At 33.4% G+C, this 20,405-nt stretch overlaps 4 protein-coding genes across 6 annotated transcripts; 2 read left to right on the top strand and 2 right to left on the bottom strand.

Moving 5' to 3' along the window:
* Nucleotides 1-854: 854 nt before the first annotated feature.
* LOC120259417 (GATA transcription factor 20-like) lies at nucleotides 855-2,442 on the bottom strand. Its single transcript, XM_039267016.1, has 2 exons — nucleotides 1,852-2,442; nucleotides 855-1,344 (listed from the first exon to the last, which is right to left on the bottom strand). Exons 1-2 carry the CDS (start codon nucleotides 2,350-2,352, stop codon nucleotides 1,159-1,161), a joined length of 687 nt encoding a protein of 228 aa, XP_039122950.1. The 5' UTR covers nucleotides 2,353-2,442; the 3' UTR covers nucleotides 855-1,158.
* A 3,974-nt stretch (nucleotides 2,443-6,416) lies between these two features.
* Nucleotides 6,417-11,188, bottom strand: LOC120257993 (peptide deformylase 1B, chloroplastic). Of its 3 annotated transcripts, XM_039265322.1 has the most exons (7): nucleotides 11,008-11,188; nucleotides 10,796-10,934; nucleotides 9,822-10,014; nucleotides 8,651-8,761; nucleotides 7,253-7,318; nucleotides 6,787-6,922; nucleotides 6,417-6,686 (listed from the first exon to the last, which is right to left on the bottom strand). In XM_039265322.1, exons 1-6 carry the CDS (start codon nucleotides 11,162-11,164, stop codon nucleotides 6,821-6,823), a joined length of 768 nt encoding a protein of 255 aa, XP_039121256.1. In that variant the 5' UTR covers nucleotides 11,165-11,188; the 3' UTR covers nucleotides 6,417-6,686; nucleotides 6,787-6,820. The 3 variants fall into 3 exon arrangements, with proteins under 3 accessions (XP_039121256.1, XP_039121255.1, XP_039121257.1); XM_039265321.1 differs by having other exon boundaries at nucleotides 6,417-6,922; XM_039265323.1 differs by having other exon boundaries at nucleotides 6,417-6,922; nucleotides 7,253-7,315.
* Nucleotides 11,189-11,748: 560 nt separating this feature from the next.
* On the top strand, nucleotides 11,749-16,351 carry LOC120258809 (1,4-dihydroxy-2-naphthoyl-CoA synthase, peroxisomal). Its single transcript, XM_039266244.1, is given in 10 exon segments — nucleotides 11,749-12,012; nucleotides 12,014-12,040; nucleotides 13,009-13,131; nucleotides 13,423-13,524; nucleotides 14,020-14,058; nucleotides 14,138-14,236; nucleotides 14,978-15,025; nucleotides 15,384-15,479; nucleotides 15,748-15,870; nucleotides 16,065-16,351. Coding segments are annotated over 10 exon segments (1,005 nt in total). The 5' UTR covers nucleotides 11,749-11,781; the 3' UTR covers nucleotides 16,182-16,351.
* Nucleotides 16,352-16,688: 337 nt separating this feature from the next.
* LOC120258810 (iron-sulfur cluster assembly protein 1-like) lies at nucleotides 16,689-19,605 on the top strand. The gene is made up of 3 exons (XM_039266245.1): nucleotides 16,689-17,028; nucleotides 17,343-17,397; nucleotides 19,298-19,605. The coding sequence occupies exons 1-3, from the start codon at nucleotides 16,719-16,721 to the stop codon at nucleotides 19,455-19,457; spliced, it is 525 nt and encodes a 174-aa protein (XP_039122179.1). The 5' UTR covers nucleotides 16,689-16,718; the 3' UTR covers nucleotides 19,458-19,605.
* The last annotated feature ends 800 nt before the right edge of the window (nucleotides 19,606-20,405 follow it).

Genomic DNA, 20,405 nt, shown 5'->3' with positions numbered 1-20,405 from the left:
ATACATGATAGATGATTAGAGCTAAGTACGAGAAGGCCATAATTTTCACCTGTGGTCAAGATGGGCAAAAGAGTAAACAATAGGTAAATAAAAGATACTGGTCATATTTAAAAAACAATCATTGGAGATGGATCATCTATTTTGGATGGCATTGGACTAAACAAGGGATCAAAACATCTCAGTCAGGTTTAATATTAGGTATCATTAATTTCACTGAGATGGGTGGTGAAAAAAAACCAAAGAAGTGGAGGCTTCATTTAATTCTAGAAACATAGTTGTCCAACTTAATTTTAATTTTAAATAAATAAAAATAGTGTCAGTTTGATTTTATGTAAAAACTATGTCTCTATCAAAATAATTTAGAAATCAAACTAGAATAAATTGTATTAGATTAAAATCAACAAATTTAGTATTTTTATATATAACTATCTAATTAATCTGGTACTAAATAACTAAACTGAACACAAGCTTACAAGGATCTCATTAAACAATTATCAACATGTTTTCATCATCATCATGTGCCAAAGTAAAAAAAAAACAATACATAACACAGTCAAAGACTGGTCAAACAAACTCTGCAATGCAGCTTTTCAAACTCCCTCTCACTACTACTTTCTCTTCAGAAGAATCTCTATTAATTTCTCTTGTCTTTCTCTCTTTCTCTAGAGACCTTTGGACAAAACAATGAACACTAACTCTGCCAAGAATCTCTCTCTCTCTCTTTTATATATATATATATATATATATATATCACCAACATGACCTTTCCAACATAACAATAACAACAACAACAATAAGAACAAGAATACTGTGTCACTGTCATTATGATAGATGTTATATAATAGAGAGAAGAGACATAGATACCCCATTGTAAGTACGTACAAGTACGGATGATTAGATTCCTTTCTTTCATTACCTAATCAAACTATACGTACAACAAAAACTTGAAACCAAATTGGAAGACGAAAATACACAACATTAATGAGAGAAATTTAAAAAGAAGAAAAAAATAAAGGGGAAAAAAAACCAAAAAAGGGGAAGCTCTAGTGAAAGCATACATAAGAACAGCTGCCATCTTTTCTTTTCTTTTGTTTAAATGTTCATGAAAAACAGCAAAACTATGACTGATCTCCTTTTTCTTTTTCTTTCAGTACTCTACTACTGGTATTGGAAGAGGCTGGTCCTGTTAATGTCTCTAGGGACCACGTTGAGCCGCCATGAGAGGTAATTATTTTTCTCGTCGATGTCGCCGGAGAATGACATCGATATAGATGGCCCTTTCGACGATGCTGCCGCTCGTCGCTCTTCCTTCTTGTATCTAATACCGCATGCATTGCACAATGACTGTAATATAATTCAGTAAAATGAGTTCTTTTTGTCAACAAAGAGAAAAGTTGATCGAAAGCACACTGAGAACACTGATTTGATAATATAGTATAAAGTAAAATATCATCCAGATAAAATACACTAAAGAGATAAAATAATATATTGAAATAGATAGAAATAATATTTATAGTGCATTCATCTAATAAATAGACATGCAAAGTAAATAGACTAACTTAATTTACGTAATATATATCAGAAACACTAATTCTAGAGATAATATATAAATAAAAATAAAAATCGTTCACTTATAATAATATAAATATACAAGATAGTACACAAAGTAATAAATTAACTTTACACAATTTATAAAAAAACCAAAAACCACAGAGATAATATATATAATACAAATACACAAATTAAAGATAATAATAGTACATTAAGAAAAGTTGAAAAACAACATATTAAAAGCAAAAGTATATTATCTCATTTAATCTAATATAAAGTATAGAAAAATATAATACGAACCTTAGGGCCTCGAGGACCGTTGCGCCAGAGAGGAGTGGAGGTGGTGTCACAGTTGGCACAACGGCGAGCAAGAAGAAGAGGATCACCAGCCAAACAAGCAGTACTAGTAGTAGTATTGCTATTACCATTGTTGTTGTTGTTGTTGATGTTGTTGTTGTTGGTGGTGGTGGTGGTGCTGGTGCTGGAGTGAGAGAAGAAGTCCCAGCTGCAAAAAGAAGGCTTGATATTGGTGGTGGAGTTGGAGTAGTTGTGAGTAGTCTGGCGAGTTGATGGTGTTCCAAGTGACAAAGTGCAATCTACGTTGTTGTTATTATTATTATTATTACTACTACTGCTGATATTAAAACTGGAACTGTAGAACTCTTCTTCTTCTTCTTCTTCTCTTCCTCCTCTTTGCATGGATGCTTTGTTGTTCCTCAGTGGAAAGAGAATGGAGAATGGTACAGTTCCATGTAAGACCTCACATGAACAGTAACCTCCATGGCAGCACTGGTGCAACATCACTCACTTCAACTAACAAAACACAACAAGAAGTAGAAGATGATATAGAAGAGAAGAAGAAGAAGAAGAAGAGAATCAATGAATGAGATCACCTTCTTGTGTTCTTGTTGGTATATAATATATATACATACATATATATATATATATATATATATATATGAGAGAGAGTGAGAGAGAGAGAGAGAGAGAGAGAGAAGAGGGCACAAGAAACTAAGGGAGGGAGAGGGGGACAAATGGGGTTGGTCATGGATGGTGGTCAAAAGAGGGCACGTGAAATGTGGAACAGTCTTCAATATAAATCTCTTGCAGTGTTACCGATCACGAGGCAGAATACAGTGTGAGGGAACCAGACACTACTATATTGCTCATTCAAGACCCAAGGCAAGATACACACATACACACACCCTCTCTGCAGTACCATTCTCCAATGTTTGTTTTTGTTTGTTGTTCACTTGTTTGTTGTTTTTTTATTAGTTTAGCTTAATTTCTCTCTTTGATCTCTGTTTGGCTCTTAACACAAGGATGTTAGTATTCATTTGTCTCTTTTGATCATGTTGTAATATATATATATATATATTGTATTATAGCTAGGTCACTAAGATACTCATGAAGACTTGATAGTTTTCTTTTTAACTGCAGTTTAGACTTAACTTTGTATTTATGCTTTGTTTTCTTGTGGGAGTGATTTGTTTGTCACAAACTTTTATGAATAATATTAATAATAATATCACTCCACGTCAATATATAATAATAATTATTTTTTTTATATCATAAAATTGAAATTTATGTACGTAATTAATATGGTGTTGGATGGAAATGAAGATTGAGATCAATATATATGCATGAGTCATGAGTGGGGTCACGTAAGAAGAGAGATGCATGCGCATGTAGATTTGGGAGAATGAGAGAGAAAAGAGAAAGATGAAGGGCTAGGGTTTTGCATCAAGAAATGGGGACACTAACTAGAGCTTATCATTGCTTGTTTCTCTCACAACCCTTAAATTGTAGAGAGAGAGAGGGAGAGAGTTTGTTTAAAGTGAAGGTCATGTCTCAGAACCAGCACATGTTCTATGAAAAATAATAATATTTTTAATATTATTAAATACTACACACACACACACATATATATATATATATAAGAAAAAAAGAAAAGAAAAGCTTCTGAGAAGGAGATGCTTTGCTTTGGGTTTTTCTTGTTGGAATGTGCTGTGATTGGTTGGGGATAAAGCCTTTCCAGTTATGTCTGGCTAAATGGGATAATAGGACCGTGTACTATATATGTGGTTCTTGGGGTCTCCATTCTCACCAATATATGCTGATTTGGACAAGATAAAATCAAATATAATAGATAAAATAATTTTATTGTTTTTCATATGTTTAGTAGATTATAAAATATAAAATAACTGAATATTTATTATTTCTATACTTAGAGCATCCCTCATGGTCTTCTTTTGCTACTCATTGAGAGGAGCTCAATGAAAATGGTCACCACTAAAGAAGGTTGGTGGCCACCTGCACTGACCAATGAGGAGTCCTATTTTTTTAAAAAAAAATATTAAAAGTGTTGGATAAATTATTTTTTATTTTTTCTCATCACAAATTAATTATTTTTTTCAAAATAATATAGTTATTTATTATGATTTATACATTTTTATTATATTTAAATATTTATTTTGAAATATAATTTCTAAATAAGTTATTAATTATTTTGTTAATAATGTTTAAAATACCTATCTTTTAATAAAATATATTAATATAAATAATTAAAAAGATGGATGAAAGGATTATGAATCTCATTTTATAATAGTTAATAAAAAATAGTTTAATGAGTAAAAATCATTATTAGTTTTAGCCTTTATACTAGGAAAATTTTAACCAAAGTAAATAAATAAATAAATATATAAACAATGATTTAAACTTAAATGGTCATTCGCGGCAAAATGTGCCACATATTCTCATTAGATGCCAGAAATGAATACTTACAATAAGCTTAGCAACTAAAATGAATATTTTTATGGTTTAAAGACAAAAATAAAAAAATAAAAATAAATTCAAGGGTCATATGTGACTTTCAATCCTTATTGTTTATAGCATGTGTATATTTATATGTACAATATATTTTTTTTCTTTCATTAATTAAAATACGAAGGTTAAAACCACTACTCGGACATTAATGAACTGAGTGTTCATTTTACATGTTCGTTTTGGTAACCTAACTAAATATAAAATATTCAATTAAATTCTTCTGTCATATTCCATGTACCATATGGCACAAACCAAGCTAAAAGTAATTTTTTTTTATATATATATATACTCAAATCCTTATATAGTTTAAAAAAAGAAAAATATATTTTTTTAGCCAAATACCCCCATGTAAAAACTGGTCATATGCCTTCTCAAAAAATAAAAAAAATGGTCATGTGCAAGCTAACAATTATTTCCCACACCTTTAATCACATGAATATATACATACAAAAAAAATGCAAATATAATATAATAAATATTTTTTTTCAGAATTTTAGAGTATATTTTATATCCATAATATCCCCTCTGCACTCTCTGTCCGTATACATAAAAAAATAATTATATATATATATATATATATATGCAGAGAGTAAACAAGGATACAGGGATGTTAATGAAAAGAGAGGCATCATGAGAAAAGGAATGAGAATATACAAAGGCAAACACTACACTAACTTTTCATGGTCTACAGAGAAAGAGCAGTGAGAGAAACACACAGAACCTCTCTTCTTTCTCTTTCTTGACTCAGACTACTATGCACCATCATCACCTTCTTACCCATTCCTATCCTCAAATTTTTCTTTTCTAGTAAGTTATCTAACTAATTCTCATCATATACATATATATATATATAGACACATGTATATAATTAAATTTTCTCCCGCTTCATTTCCCTTACAAAGGAACAAAGATAAGATAGCAAGTGAAGCAATCATGCCATAATATCTTTTATACAAAACCAGTGAAAATGGCAATTCAAAGATCATCCTCAAAAGATGTAAACCAATATATATATATATATATATATATACACCTATATTCTGTCATGCAAGTAGCAATGTAGGTGATACATTCATGAAGGCAGGCAGGAAGGAGCACTCCTTTACATGAAGAATGGGAATAGTGGAAAGTTGAAAAAGGGCAAGTCTGATTGGTTTACTAGATTGTAGACCAGGTTGGAATGATCCCTGCCTGCTTTTCATATAACTCCCATGCGTCTTATGAATATCATATTCAACATCACTTCACATCCAAACTATGTATCCATTACTTGATTGAATAAGGAGAAAAGTGAAGCATGACAAAAGCTATCCCTACCTATTCTTTTCTTTCCCTTTGTTTTTTCCATACCATAACATGAACACAACTAAATGAGTTTTTGCTAAACACTATGCTTGAAAATAAACCAAAATGATATATGCAATCTGCTAGTAGATGGCATTGATCATAACTAGGTTTTGTGGAAGTCATTTGACACACAAGGTCTAACATGTCTGATAGCAAACCCTAGAACACAAATGACCAACATGTATGATGCGACAAGTTGTCTATCTTTTTAGTCAACCAAGCATATTTGAAGAGACCCTAATTTTAGGGTCTAAGACTAAAAGAAAAGATAAACCGAAGATACAAAGCATGATTGCAAGCTAGATAGCAGATAGAAGATTAGTCTTCTCTCTCTCTCTCTCTCTCTCTCTCAAAAGAAGAACATGAGACTGAACTTTCATTTGAACCCAAAATCCCTTCAATGTTGGAGTATGTAGTGATGCAGTAGCTTTAATTCATTTCTAAACTTGGATAAAAGTGCAAAAGGAAGGCTACATAACACTATTTCCTAAGATGAATTTTAATCATAATGATACATAGATACTTTGAATGTTTCATGGGACATACAGGCAACTATGATTATTTGGAAACATCTACAGTAAACATTGTAACTTCATTTGCAGATATCAAATAATAGATCCAATGGAAACAGTACTCCAAAGTAAGAACCCCCAAAGCATGCCTATATTTGCAAATAGATAAAATAAATGGCATAGAGCATCTTAACATGTATATATTTATAATGAATAATAATATCTGTTACTTTTACTTGGGTATCACAACATCACTTTTCAAATTAAATTTGAAGGTTAGCATTCATAAAATTACTCAGAGAGAAGCATAGAAGGTATCTATTAAATGTTTAAACTTTAAATCAACATCATACCTCTCTGTTAGTGAATGCCAACATGCATTGAATCTTGGATCAAATGGTGGCCAGAGATGCACCTAAGAAAAATGAAGAGCAACCACTTTCCTGAAACCTTTAGATCATTGTTATATGTAAATGAGTAACGTCTTTGAAATCCAGTAGGGCTGAAATGGAGGATTTATCATAATAAAACATCACAAAGAGAGACCTACACCACCCAACATTCATCAGAGATAAGTAGCTAGCTCAAGCCCTTCCAAAACCAGCAACCTCCTCTCTTCTTTTGTAGTCATCTATCCTTTCAGGGCTCTGCAGCCCTGTTTGACTTTCATACTTCACCTCCAAAGCCTGTTATTAAAATTGAATTGTGGCAGTTAGAATGTAGCTGATAGAACAAACCAACTATCTCAGAGAATCTGTAAATAGGAAAGCACTCTTCCCCACATTTATTCCGCACACCCTTCATAATCAATGCATATAGTAATATGTGTAGGCTAAGAGTAAGGCAAGATAATATCCCATCTCATGTACAACACTATTCAAAAAATAAATAAATAAATAAATAACAACAATTGATTTTAGAAAAAGCAATAGATGATTCTTTGAATAAATTGATATGCAATTATATGGCAGTAGAACACCACATAAAAATGCCATGACTGGGATCATTTTACTAACCTTTAGTTGTGATCGAATGCTGGAAAGCACTTCTTCAGTCATTCTATCAAAAAAAAGAACTCCCTGCTGATCAACAAAGAAGCCCTTTAGTTATTTAAACTAGCTTGATATTTTATAGAATTGATGAAGGAAACACATCTTATACCAAAGGAACATTGGGTAATTTAAAAAACCCCTTAAAACTCTATCCACAGTTTGGATATTGGTCAGCATTTTTAGGTATTTTGACCTGGCTAGCAACAGCAGTGATCTAAAGCATTATGATGCTAACAAATTCCAATAATTGTTTTATGTAATGATGATTTATGAACGTGAATGGAGATACTTAAATCATTGAATGAAGCAACAAAAAAACTGTGGACACTAAAGTATAATATTACTTAAATCTGAACCATTTCACATCCTCCAAGCAACAGGCCCATAATACTGCAGCAAGTATTCTGAAAATTATAGTTGCATACAGGAATCCATAAAGACTTCTTCCATCTGAACGGACATCAACCTGACAAGATAATGCTCACATAATTTTGAAGTGCAAAATCTGCATCCTAAGGAGGTGACTGGTAATACAACTGATCTAGCTAGGTTCTTCCTCAATCTTTGAATTTAGAAAAAATAAAGGAAGTCTCAAGGTCAGTAGACTGCAACCATCATCTGTAGACATTAATAATCTCAGGGTACATGATTGGAGTTTCCAAAGGACAGAAATAGAAAATCAAAATTTCTGAGCAACAAGAAGCTATCTACAATATGGAAGCAAACATGGAAAAACTTTACAAAAATCCCTGGACAGAAAAAGCAGACTTCATCCAGCTGTAGAACTTTATCCACGAAGTAATGGTGGAGGTATTCCCTGACATGTCCAAGCATAAACATATGCTGGCAAAATCTAGTCTATATGGAAATTGTGATGGAGCTAGGATGAATCAAAAAGTGATCAATGTCGATTCGAATGATTAATATGGCATTCATATGCAACATCCAGGAAAAAAATTAACTAGTGAAGATATTTGAAGCATCTGAAAGTCTATACTTTGAGACACCATTGGAGAAAATACCAAAGATAAGGTCTTGCTGGCTTGATGATGTTTGCGATGCACCTTGGAAATACTAAATAGGAACATGAAAGCCACTAGATTACCCTCTCAAGAACTTACTCAAGCCTAGATTTTATTGTGGAACTGCCAAAAATGGACAAAAACAAAAACAAAAACAAAACAAAACCCACCATGAATCAACCAAATCGCCCGAGTCAGTTCTTTAACATTGTTATCAGTTTATGCAAAACTTTGTTCTTTAAAATTCTAAATGCTGAGACATTAAGATCGGTTTGACTTGAAACAATAAAATTATCAAGAGAGATAAATGGGCAGAAATCTCTTTAGATGGAAAAATGACCTGTAAATGATCAAATTCATGCTGAAACACCCGTGCAGGAAGGCCAGATAAATTAACTCTGAAACTTCCACCTGTTATATCTCGGGCATCAATCTTGATAGACGCAGGTCTCTACAAGACAAAGAGAACAGATGCATAAATCAGAAGATCACCATACTCCAAATAGATAATCAGCAAACCAGAAGGATTGACTTTGGATAAAGGGAAAAAACAGGCAAAATCAACATTTATGCCAATGGACATCAAGCATGTATGCTGGTGACAAAGGTCCTGTCCTCTAAATTTCCAGGTCACAGCCGAATTAATAAATCATTAGATAATTTTTGTGCGTGACATAACAACCTACGTTTTAAAAAACTATGTAACTGAGCACACATTAAACTTTATGCTTATTTTTATCTGAAAAGATTCTCCTTTTCTTTTATCACACCCAAAAGTTATGTTTATTTTAATTTTCCCAACAAAATAAAATACTAAAAAATTGGAAACCATCAACCTTTTCTCTTAATACATATTTTTGTAAAACTTAAAAAAAAAGCTTTATCACATTTAAATTGGCTGAGTCAGTATGGGCACGGTGAAGCATGTTCGAAAGGATAAACAAATTTCATATGCTTCTAACCCATTACCAGATTTATATGAATTACTTTACAAGCTACAATTCTGAGTTTTCAACTATGAAAAATAAATTTCTAGAGGAAAGATTTTGGGGAAGGCATTCATAATAACCTCATTAGCATGCATGTGTAAAAATTAAATACAATGGCTGAACGAGTATAGCATGTTAGTACTATTTCCTAATAAGATGCATATTCCAATCATCTGTTTGCCTTGCCAATAATGTATACCATAGCCTATACAGACACGGCACACATTCAGTATTTTCAAATTTGAATGGTGAACATTTTACAGTTTAATATGATGTTAGTCACTAAAATTACACAAAAGATATTATCCTTGTCAAACGAAACTATTATCATTCCAAAACATGAGCAAATGTCCACTGTGTCAAAATTGAGAGGTTGCAACCGAACAGTTCTAGAAAGTGAAGTGAATTTAGGGCTTAACCAATAACTGGCTGTTCCAAATACATTCGAGAACAGATGCATAAGCACAATACCACGGTAGGCATAATGCCTAAAACAAAAAATGAAAATAGAATAATTCTCACCTCAACATCTGCGTAGATTCCCGGAAATGATAAGCAACCTTCATTGAAAAGTACAGTTTTCTTTGATACTCTATATACTATTGGGTTCACAAGAATGATTTCCTCCCCTTCACCACGTTCGCCAGCTGAATTAAATACCATAAGCTGGACATTAATTCCAACTTGAGGTGCAGAGAGTCCAATCCCATCAGTCCTGTTTGACAATACAACAATTATTTTCAAGTTTCTAGAATTAACAAACACTCCTTGTAGGTTACAATGATAAATCAAAGTATATTCCAGATTATCCAATTAAAAGAACACCCTTGAAAGATTGAAGGAGATATACAAAAACGGAGAATCTCTGTTTGTAGTAGTAAAAATGATCACACAAATTACTCATTTCTTTCAGGGATTTTACTTTAAGCTATATCCAAACAAAATAAATAAATAAAAATTTAAAGATCATCAATCATCTCATTTAATTAAAAGAGTAGACATGTACATTATGGCACCAGGATCTATTGCCATATGGGCAATGAAACATAAAGATGAAACTCAGATATCATCAGTTGTCCTCACTTCAATCAAATTGAAACCAAGACACTATTTATTGTCATATGCATCACAGGCACTAGCATTTTTATCTATCAGTAATAACCAAGTTATAACTTTCAGGTCAAAATACCAAGTTATAACTTTCAGGTCAAAATCCAAAACCTGACTAGCACTGAACCGCAATTGATTGTTTAATCAATGTGTTCAAAAACTTGTAACATCTCACCATGTTACCTTTCTAAAAGTCTATCTATATTCTGGGAAAATTAGCATTAGCTATCCTCAAACATCCATCAAGCTTAAAAAGTTAACCTTGTTAAATTTCATGGTAAAAAAATTGCTAAAAAACAAATGAAAACCAATGCATATTTAGACACACATAACAAAGCACAACTTCACCAGAGAAATTGGAGAACGAAACGAGAAGAAGAACACACTTGTACATAACATCAAACATCTCATCGGCAAGCTTCTTCAGGTTCTCATCGAAAGTATTGATGCCCTTATTCCTCGCTCTAAGTATCGGGTGCGGGTACTCCACGATCTTCAGCGGCGGCTCAAAGCGCAAATCATCAGCTGAAACACCAAAACAAGAATCATTCTGTGAATCATCTCGGATAAAAAAAGGGGGCGAAGAACACGGGCTTACGAGAAGCGAAATCATCCTCTTGAGAGGAGAAGCCACGCCTGGCCATGGCCAAGACCTTCGAGGGCCGAAGTAGTCGAGATGGGGCTCTAGATGAGAGCATTGGGCGAGGGAGGAGGGAGAGGAGAGCATTGTGCGAGACGCTGCAACGAGCTGCCATTTTTCCCCTTCTTTTTCTCTATTTTATTTTATTTTATTTTTTGCTTTATAAAAACTTCACCAATAAATATATAAATAAATAAATAAATAGAGAGGTTTTTTTTTATAATTATATTATTGAGATTAATATTTCGTTTTTTTACAAAATCTGTATTTCTATTTTGATTGTGCTTTCAGTGAACCTTGTTATTTTGAATAAAAATAAAATAAGTGAAATGAGCCACTTAATATTCTACAATAGACCAAACTTAAAAATTTTGGGTACATATAATGAAAGCTACAATAGTGAAATTTTTAAAAAAAGCGACAATGACCTGAGCAGAAAGCGAATAAGTGAAGGAGCGGTGATCTTTGCCATCGCTATCGAATGAAAGCTCGATACCTCAGCGAGACATGCGCAAATCCCGATACCCGATAGATTAAAATTGTCGTTATGAATTTTATTAATGTAGATTTTTTTTTTCTTATAATTTCATTTTTAAAGCTTTATTTTAATTTTCTTAAAAAAAAAAATTCTAAAATTTATTAAACTAAAAAAATTGTTCCAAGCTGACACGTGGCCTTATCTATCCATTCAAATGGACATCAAGCTCTCACAGTCCTCTCGGCTCCGCACTAATGGCGGGTTTCTCAGAGAAGGAGCTCCGAGCTCTTGAGAGGAGGATCTCCAACATCGCCGGCCATCTTCTCCCTGTCGTTTCTGCTTCTCTCGCTACGCCAATCTCTCCGTCTCCCACCGCAGCGAACGATAGTTACCACCGCGTCCATGGCGAAGTCAACTCCAAAGAGGCTGTGTGGAGCATTGCTTGTGATGACTCGGGAAAGGAATTCATGGATATTATTTATGAGAAAGGCCGTCGGAGAAGGCATCGCTAAGGTCAATTTTTTACATAAGCTTTGGAGATTCTTTGTTTGGTGAAATAGATTTTTGAATTTCATGAGATTGGTGCTGCTCACTGTAGTGTTTATTACCCTAATTTCATTGATTGTTTGATGCCCAAGGTATGATGATTGTGGTCATGGAAAACAGAGAACTTTAATGTTTTTTTATCTTGGTTTATTTATTTATTTTTTTTGCATGCTTGGGCATCGCAAAAGTGAAATACTACGTTACCAGTGGAAGATATAATCGGTAATAAGGTGTGCAAAGAAGCATAAGTAATTTGGATTTGAAGATTGGATGCCATGATATTTAATTATAAGCGTTGAAACCTGAAGTAAAATGCAGATTTTGTTTGTACTTTAATTGTAAAATATCTTCATTATCTTGACCAAGATTTTCCAAATAAAATCAGTTTCTTCTTGATGAAATTCCAAACCTTTCTTGATAATTTGGTATATATATTTATTTCCTGGTTAACATATGTTAGAATGAAGCCTGCAATGATAGCATTTGCTCAACTTTGTGGATAGCCAAATCTGTCTTGTTGCTTGCAGAGTTTAAGCCATTCAATCATTGTGCAAGATGAGTCATGAGAAAATATTGATGTAAATGGCTGCTGGAAATATACTTGCGTAGTTAATATTTTCTTCTTCATTGGTCTCTCATTATAATGAAAAAGTACCTATGGATGTTATGTCCATAAATAGCTGCAATATGGTTTAATTTATATAAAGGGAATTGTAAGTGTCTTCTTGCTGGAGATGTCACAAATGTCTCCTACATGTACTGTTAGATTTACATCTGAAGATGCCACAAATGGCTGCTACATATGTACTCTGTAAGTATCAATTGAATATGTTAGTACATGTATACCTATGATAAATTTATTGTTGTGTTGCTTGTCTATGGGTTCTGCAGTTGTCTATTATCAGCTGAATTTTCTTTCTTTTTTAATTTTGCAGATTACAATAAATCGTCCAGAGAGGAGGAATGCTTTTAGGCCGCAAACTATCAAGGAACTTATTCGTGCATTTGATGATGCAAGGGATGATAGCTCTATTGGAGTTATCATATTAACTGGAAAGGTTGTTTTCTTGAGATGAATTTATCTGTTTCTGCAAAATATTATTTGAAATAAGCCAAATTTAACAAGAAAGATTTTTATCTTTGTGTTCGAAGATTCTTTATCTCTGTAAGGATTTGCTTCTCTCTTGTTTAAATCTGATAGTGTGTTTTTTTGGCTATACAAAGATTTGCTTCTCTCTTGTTTAAATCTGATAGTGTGTATTTTGGCTATACAAAGAGTTCTACTCCATACGTAATTGTATTTTGCTTTTTATGCCATAAGTTCTATTCTAAATTATTATTGTCAGTAGGGAACCAAGGCATTTTGCAGTGGTGGTGACCAGGCCTTAAGGAAGTCAGATGGATATGTTGACTATGATAGTGTTGGTCGTCTTAATGTCTTAGATCTGCAGGTACTTCTTCCTATTATCAATTTCTTTTGTCTATGTTCTTTTACCATGGCTGTTGTCCACATTTCTCAGGGACACTTGAACGCCATGATTGCTTCAATATGTTCATATTAAATGAAAAAGCTTCATTTCTTGATTTGAAGCTATGCATTTTGTATTGTCCATTGAATTTCTGACTCTATTTAAGGACCTCAAGTAACTCTCTAATAACCATATTCGTGAGATGTAATGGCAATATTCACTGGCTTAAATTTTGTTGGATGAGCACAACCATTTTATTTTTCATTTTCAAATGTTTACCAACCTTAAATTAATCAATACACTTTTTTTAATTTATACATATAAAAATTTTTAATAGAATTGTAGTTTGTATGCAAGAGAAATCTGAATTTATTATCTCATCCAAAGCTAAGAGCAAATGATAAGCATTTTTTTAGAGAGTCAATGACTAAATGCGGCAGCCTATTTCACAGACTCACGTTGGAAAACTAATTTCAGGTACAAATCCGCCGGCTCCCAAAACCAGTTATAGCGATGGTACACATCTTAAGAATTCACCCTTTGGTAGTTTTGCTAAAATTAATGATTAAGATGTACAGATATTGGTCAATATTAGGTAGCAGGTTATGCAGTTGGTGGTGGGCATGTGTTACACATGGTTTGTGATCTAACAATTGCAGCTGATAATGCAATTTTTGGTCAGACTGGTCCAAAGGTAGTTATATTTGTTTGCACTCATTTATTGTATGTTTGGGCAAGATTCGTGAATTTGTAAGTTAGATCATGTTATCGAGCAATATTGGCAAAAAGATCTCGTTTCAAGTTTAAATCAATTCCTTTTAATTGACATTTTTCTCACACCAGCAATTAGGAAAGTGTTACTTTATGCTAAGCAATTACATTGAGCATGTACAGCCAAAGGCTTTTTTACTTGCACAGGCAATAACAGTTCTTAAGAATAATCATTCTTTGTCATCCACACATACAACTTCTGATTTTTGTTTTTCTCCCATATATTTACTTCAAAAAAATATTCTATTGTCAATTCCCATTTGTCCCATACCCTAACCAATGTGTATGAGGAAGAATTGATAACTGTAGTCCAGCATATAATTTAAAAAGTGTCCATCATAATGAAAATAATTTGATGGGCTGTCAGCCCAGGTTGAGCTTGACAACAGTTGATGTCTATCTTGATGATATGGGGGCTGTGATTAATGTATCTTGAGAACATTTGAGCTAGAATGGCAATTAAGTCACATGTAACTGCAAAATGCATTATTTGCAAATACATGAGAATCTTTTTGGTTGTTATAACAAGAGTTGAATGGGTTTACAATTGTTTGGTTATATCTAATTGTCTGATGAAGTTTACCTTAGATCATGATTGACATTGAGAATTCAAGAATCCTTTTTCAGGTTACTTCTCTTATCTTTTTTGTTTTCCCTGTTTCAGGTTGGAAGTTTTGATGCAGGTTATGGATCCTCCATCATGTCCCGCTTGGTAAGCTAAAGTTTTGAGGTGGGTGATTTTACATAATGGTGGAGCATTTACCAGTGAATATTAGCAAGAAGTTACACACAACTTTCAATGAGGTTCTTACTTTCTAATGCAGTATAACAATGTAAAAACAAAAATAAGTAATTCAGTAATTAGCTGTTTATTGTGCTGTTCTGTTTTCTTTATTGAGACTTGTCTCTAACTTAATAAAACATAAAAGGCATACTTCTCCTCACACTTAATAATGTTCTTGTGCTCATGAATATTTTGCTTAATAATTATTAAAAGCATATGCAATTTTTGAGAATTATCACATTGAACTAATTGCTGTGCATTCTGTACTCTGTTTATGGCCGATCAGGTTGGACCTAAGAAGGCACGAGAGATGTGGTTCTTGTCACGGTTCTATGATGCTTTTGAAGCAGAAAAAATGGGGCTTGTAAATACCGTTGTACCGGTAAGCTGTTCAGAATGAAATCTAGTCATATCGATTAAGAGAAGGTTATTATTTCATTCAGTTACAAATGAACATTAACCTTACCTTATGCTATACAACAATTTTTCTGGTTAATTGTTTTCTTGTTTGATTCCACACCCCTACTTCTCTAAGTGTTATCCTTTTTTTTTTCCCTTGAAAATTTAGTTCTCATCTCCTTGGATGTTGAATTTTGCTGATATGTTAATGCTGTGAATCGAAAGGTTATCATTTAATTTTGGACCTGCAGCTCGAGAAACTTGAGCTTGAAACAGTGAAATGGTGTCGGGAAATCTTATGCAACAGCCCGACAGCTATTCGGGTGCTGAAATCTGCTCTTAATGCAGCAGATGATGGTCATGCAGGGCTTCAGGTATCATATATCACTCTAAATGCCAAACCTATCTATCCCATGAAACCAATACCGTTTGTGGAATTGCATTGCATCACATGTTGCATGAATACTGAATAATTCCAGAATCATAAAAAGTCTCATTATATCTGCAGTAGTTCTGAAGCATCTTTTAAGCTACTAATGAACTGAACATTGTAATGGTTGTTCTCCAGGAACTGGGTGGCAATGCAACACTAATTTTCTATGGTACTGAAGAGGCACAAGAAGGTAAAACAGCATACATGGAACGTCGACGTCCGGATTTCTCAAAATTTCCCAGAAAACCTTAAAATTTTGAGTTTGTGAATATGGTTTGTTCCCATAATAAATATTCTCATCATCTAAAATTGTCTTTGTACTGTTTATCTTGTCCTTGCTGCAATCCTCAAAACTTTGGAGATTTATTAAATATTTATTTATTTTAAATAATATAAAGTATCTATATGTTATTTCTTTATTATTATTATTTTTTAATTGGCTAAGATCAAAGTGCAAGAGAACGTCAAATCAAGGGACGGATTCCCATCTTGTGTGAACCTGATCGATTTGGCACGCCATCCTACGGCATCGTATTCCCTTATCTATTCATAAATCAGCTCGATTCCAACTTTCAGGAGCCATCTCAACCATCCATTCAACGCATGACACGTAATGCACTCCTATAATGTATCCCACGTGTCTTTCACCTACAATGTTTGTATCCATTTTCTATGCTACATGCATTATATCTGATCTTGCCGCCTCTTCCCACACCGCCATGCACTCCCCGCCTCTATTTATACCTCTTCGTTGTTGTTTTCGAATTCGTTCTGAAAAAAGAAATAAAAATGCTGAGAATTGGGGGAAAGAGGTTGCTAGGGTTAGGTTTAGCTCGCGGTGCACCATCGCCGGTGCCGGCGGCGGCAGCGTCGCCGGCGCGAGGGTATCATGAAAGAGTGGTGGATCACTACGACAAGCCGCGGAACGTTGGGGCGTTCGATAAGAATGATCCCACAGTGGGGACTGGGCTAGTCGGTGCTCCGGCTTGCGGCGACGTGATGAAGCTCCAGATCAAGGTGGATGATAAGACTGGAAAGATCGTTGATGCATGCTTTAAGACCTTTGGCTGCGGCTCCGCCATCGCCTCCTCCTCCGTCGGTGCGTTCTCCGCTTTCTTGATTTATTTTGGGCGCTTTTGATTGTGCTTGTAGATTGAGATATTTGTTTTTACTGCTTTAATTCTTGATTTTGGATTTGGATTTTTAAAATTTTCAGCGTGTTAATATCTTTTTATAATTGAGGAAACTTGAAATGTTTTACGTTTTATATGTTGTTCTTATTGATTTTATATATTAGTAGTGAATTCTTTTGATTTGACGATATAATCATTGTTTTTTGTTTTTTTTCTTCAAGATGTGAATTTGATTTGATTGTTAGTTGTGAGAGGAGACTGAAATTTTATTTATTTGCAGCTACTGAGTGGGTAAAGGGGAAGGAGATGGAAGAAGTATTAGCCATTAAGAACACGTAAGTGACCTTCTCATTTATGTCATTAATTTATTGTTTTTCGTTGGTATATTTTGTGTAAGAGATTTGAGGCCACTTTTTATTAATGTTAATAGATTCTGTTATGCATCGCTCATTGGTAATGCTATATGAGAGTAGTGTTGGGATGCAGTGATTAATCTGGTTCATAGTCCCACATCGTCTGTGAGAGCCAATCTCCCTAGTTTTATATATCCTAAGCCAATTTTTTCCTACAACTCGAGTTATGGAGAAGTTAGGGTGGTGAGTCCCCATATTAACATCCGCTGTGGGCCCAGGGGGTGTTGAGAGTTAATCTCCATAGCCTTATATATCCTAAGTCAATTCTTCCCTACAACTCGAGTTATGGAGAAGTTAGGATGGTGGGTCATTATTTTAACAAGTAGCATCACAAATTGGGTGGATGATGATAATATCACAACTTGGAATGAGACAATCTCAACTACTAAAATTGTACCTTGCATGAAGAATCATGGAATACTTTGCCATTCAATAGGTATTTCTGGTGCTAATTGGGAAAGTATTGCATGTTTACTCTGTTGAGAATGAAACTTCCCTGCTATTGTGTGTTGTTGGTACTTCATCTGGCCTAACTCGCCTGTTTTAAGTAGCTAAGTGACAGTCATGATCTCATTTAGTAGATAACAAAAAATAGGAATGGAGTCTCTTGAGAAGATTATTTGTCTTGGAGAGATTATTTTCTTGTATGTGCTGCAATTGGCAATCCTACTTGAAATATTCATAACTAACAAATCTCATTTCATATCGAATTTATTTTAGTGCATATATTTATTATTATAAGCAATTTAATTGAATTAATTAGGAATCATTTGAAGGGGAAATAGGTTTATTGTTTTGTAATCTTCTTAGTTTCTGAGTCCTTGCTGTCAAGCAATTCTAAGACTTGGTTGTTGCATGTCAAGGCTGGTTTGAATGGGTTAAAATTAAACATGTTCAGTTAAGAACAACAGTTAGCTCTCAGTCTTTCTGATCATATTCGTAAAAGATCTCAACTCTAGCTGACCTATCCATTGAGAAAGATCAACTTTAAATCACCAATCATCTCAAAAAATTCAATTATTACTTATCTGAACTATCTATTAATTTGTTTGCCCTTTATTCCCAAAAATAAGACAAATAAATTCATTAGCTGCACCGCTTCAATCTTTTCTGCAGCCAGCTTTCTGTCTTACCCAATTTATTTTTTAACTAGTTTGGCCTGATATTCCATTGTCTATGTCATGTTTTCTCTTTATATGTTTTGAGACATAACTTCAGCTATCAAATGGTTCATTCTCAGTTTTATGTTCGGTTCTGCCACTTAAAAGCACGCTTCATGTTTTCTGTCCGTTCCATTTAATTCGCAACCTTGTATCATCTGAATAAGAACCTAAGTTGGCACAAACAGTCAGCATGCTGTCATTAACCTTGTTTTTGGCACAAAGTAGTTTACATGATAGTTTCAACAGTAAATGAATCAATTCTGTTTAAAAATTCAATTTCCCTTGTATTTGATGATTCAGTTCTGTTGTAGAAGTCCAATTTCATTTGTATTTAATGTTAGACTAAGAATTTTTACTGGAGATAAAACATAAATACTATCAATTGAAGCAGCCTATCATCAATTTACTAAGCTAGATAAAGAAAACGTTTAGGTATCACCAGATTAGAATTTTCCATTGTTCCTCTCTTTTTGACTTATCAGCCAATTGTTCTTAATCTAATGCGGATATGCACAAATTCTGTACCTGCTAATTTGAGTTCAAATTCATCAAAAGGGGTTGTAGATCATTCATTTGCCTAATTCTAGCTCCTTCAGAAACATGGTCACTAGCAGCAAATTTCTGTTTTAATGACTCCATATTCACTTGTTCCATTTCAGTGAAATTGCAAAACACCTTTCTCTCCCACCAGTGAAACTCCACTGCAGCATGCTTGCGGAGGACGCAATCAAGGCAGCTGTGAAAGACTACGAAGCAAAGAAGGCCAAGTTGTCCGGAAATTCCAACACTGCACCGGTTGAAAAAGCAGTTGAAGCTTGAGCTATACATCTCTTTGTTCAACAAATTGTGTTAGCTAAAGCATTTTGTGCATTTGAGACCTCTTACTATGTGTGCTAGCTAAAATAAGACCTTATGCATGTACATTCTTAATTCTACTTGAAAGCTTGTTATGAACATCTTTACTAGCTTTTCTTGTAGGGTGTCTTTTTCTAAAAATTTAATTTGATGTCAAGAGTAATATCAATGTCAATGCATAAGGTGTTTGTCTCGCTAAGAAAACGAGTTTGAATATTAGCTCACGTAGGTGTGGAGTACATGTGTTGTAGAGCTTAGTTTCTCACATGTACTCATCTCTTACACATTACTTATGTATATTTGTCAATATATATATATATATATATATATATATATATATGTTTTTATTTTTTTTATTTATTCTGATTCTCTTGTGCCTACAACTCATTTTATGTACTGCATATGGTTAGACCCTTGACCCTAACTTGAATCCATTGAATCAATGATTTGGAATGGTCTTGGATAAGTTTCTTCTGTTTTATGAACTTAAAAAAATAAATAAATAAATAAGCTTTTTTTAACTGTGTTCCATTATTCATTTTGGTTAAACCTGTGTTTAGAGAAAAAAGTAAATCAAAAAATAAAAATCAATAACACAAAAATTGCATAAACAAAGACAAAAATCAACAGTTCATGGTTGATAAGACAACCAAAATAAATATTTTTTGAGCTTCTTAATTTTTTAAAAATTTACTTATATGCCTTACAATATAAGTTCTAATGAAATGTTTTAGACGAATGCCATTTACGTAAATACATAAGTATATATTGAAAGGGATAAGTATTCAGCAGAACAATTGAAGGCAATTTTTTTTAAATATTATATTTTTTCAATTATATACTAAAATACATATTTTTTAAATTAATTACGAGAAATATGTAAAAAGTACCATGCAGGATACAGTTTTAGCA

Source organism: Dioscorea cayenensis, chromosome 4 (genome assembly GCF_009730915.1).
Source record: "Dioscorea cayenensis subsp. rotundata cultivar TDr96_F1 chromosome 4, TDr96_F1_v2_PseudoChromosome.rev07_lg8_w22 25.fasta, whole genome shotgun sequence".
Classification (NCBI taxonomy): Eukaryota; Viridiplantae; Streptophyta; class Magnoliopsida; order Dioscoreales; family Dioscoreaceae; genus Dioscorea; species Dioscorea cayenensis.
The sequence above is the reverse complement of the archived record's forward strand: the minus strand, read 5'-3'. Positions and strand labels throughout refer to the sequence as shown.

Bases quoted from the DNA above. Each gene is read 5' to 3' on its own strand.
- LOC120259417 (XM_039267016.1), bottom strand. From the start codon at position 2,352: ATGTTGCACCAGTGCTGCCATGGAGGTTACTGTTCATGTGAGGTCTTA. The intron at 1,345-1,851 runs GTTCGTATTATA...ATTATATTACAG, and splicing joins ACGGTCCTCGAGGCCCTAAG to TCATTGTGCAATGCATGCGG.
- LOC120257993 (XM_039265321.1), bottom strand. From the start codon at position 11,164: ATGGCAGCTCGTTGCAGCGTCTCGCACAATGCTCTCCTCTCCCTCCTC. The intron at 10,935-11,007 runs GTAAGCCCGTGT...TTGGTGTTTCAG, and splicing joins AGAGGATGATTTCGCTTCTC to CTGATGATTTGCGCTTTGAG. The intron at 6,923-7,252 runs GTTAGTAAAATG...TTTTAATAACAG, and splicing joins GCATTCGATCACAACTAAAG to GCTTTGGAGGTGAAGTATGA.
- LOC120258810 (XM_039266245.1), top strand. From the start codon at position 16,719: ATGCTGAGAATTGGGGGAAAGAGGTTGCTAGGGTTAGGTTTAGCTCGC. The intron at 17,029-17,342 runs GTGCGTTCTCCG...ATTTATTTGCAG, and splicing joins CATCGCCTCCTCCTCCGTCG to CTACTGAGTGGGTAAAGGGG. The intron at 17,398-19,297 runs GTAAGTGACCTT...GTTCCATTTCAG, and splicing joins GTATTAGCCATTAAGAACAC to TGAAATTGCAAAACACCTTT.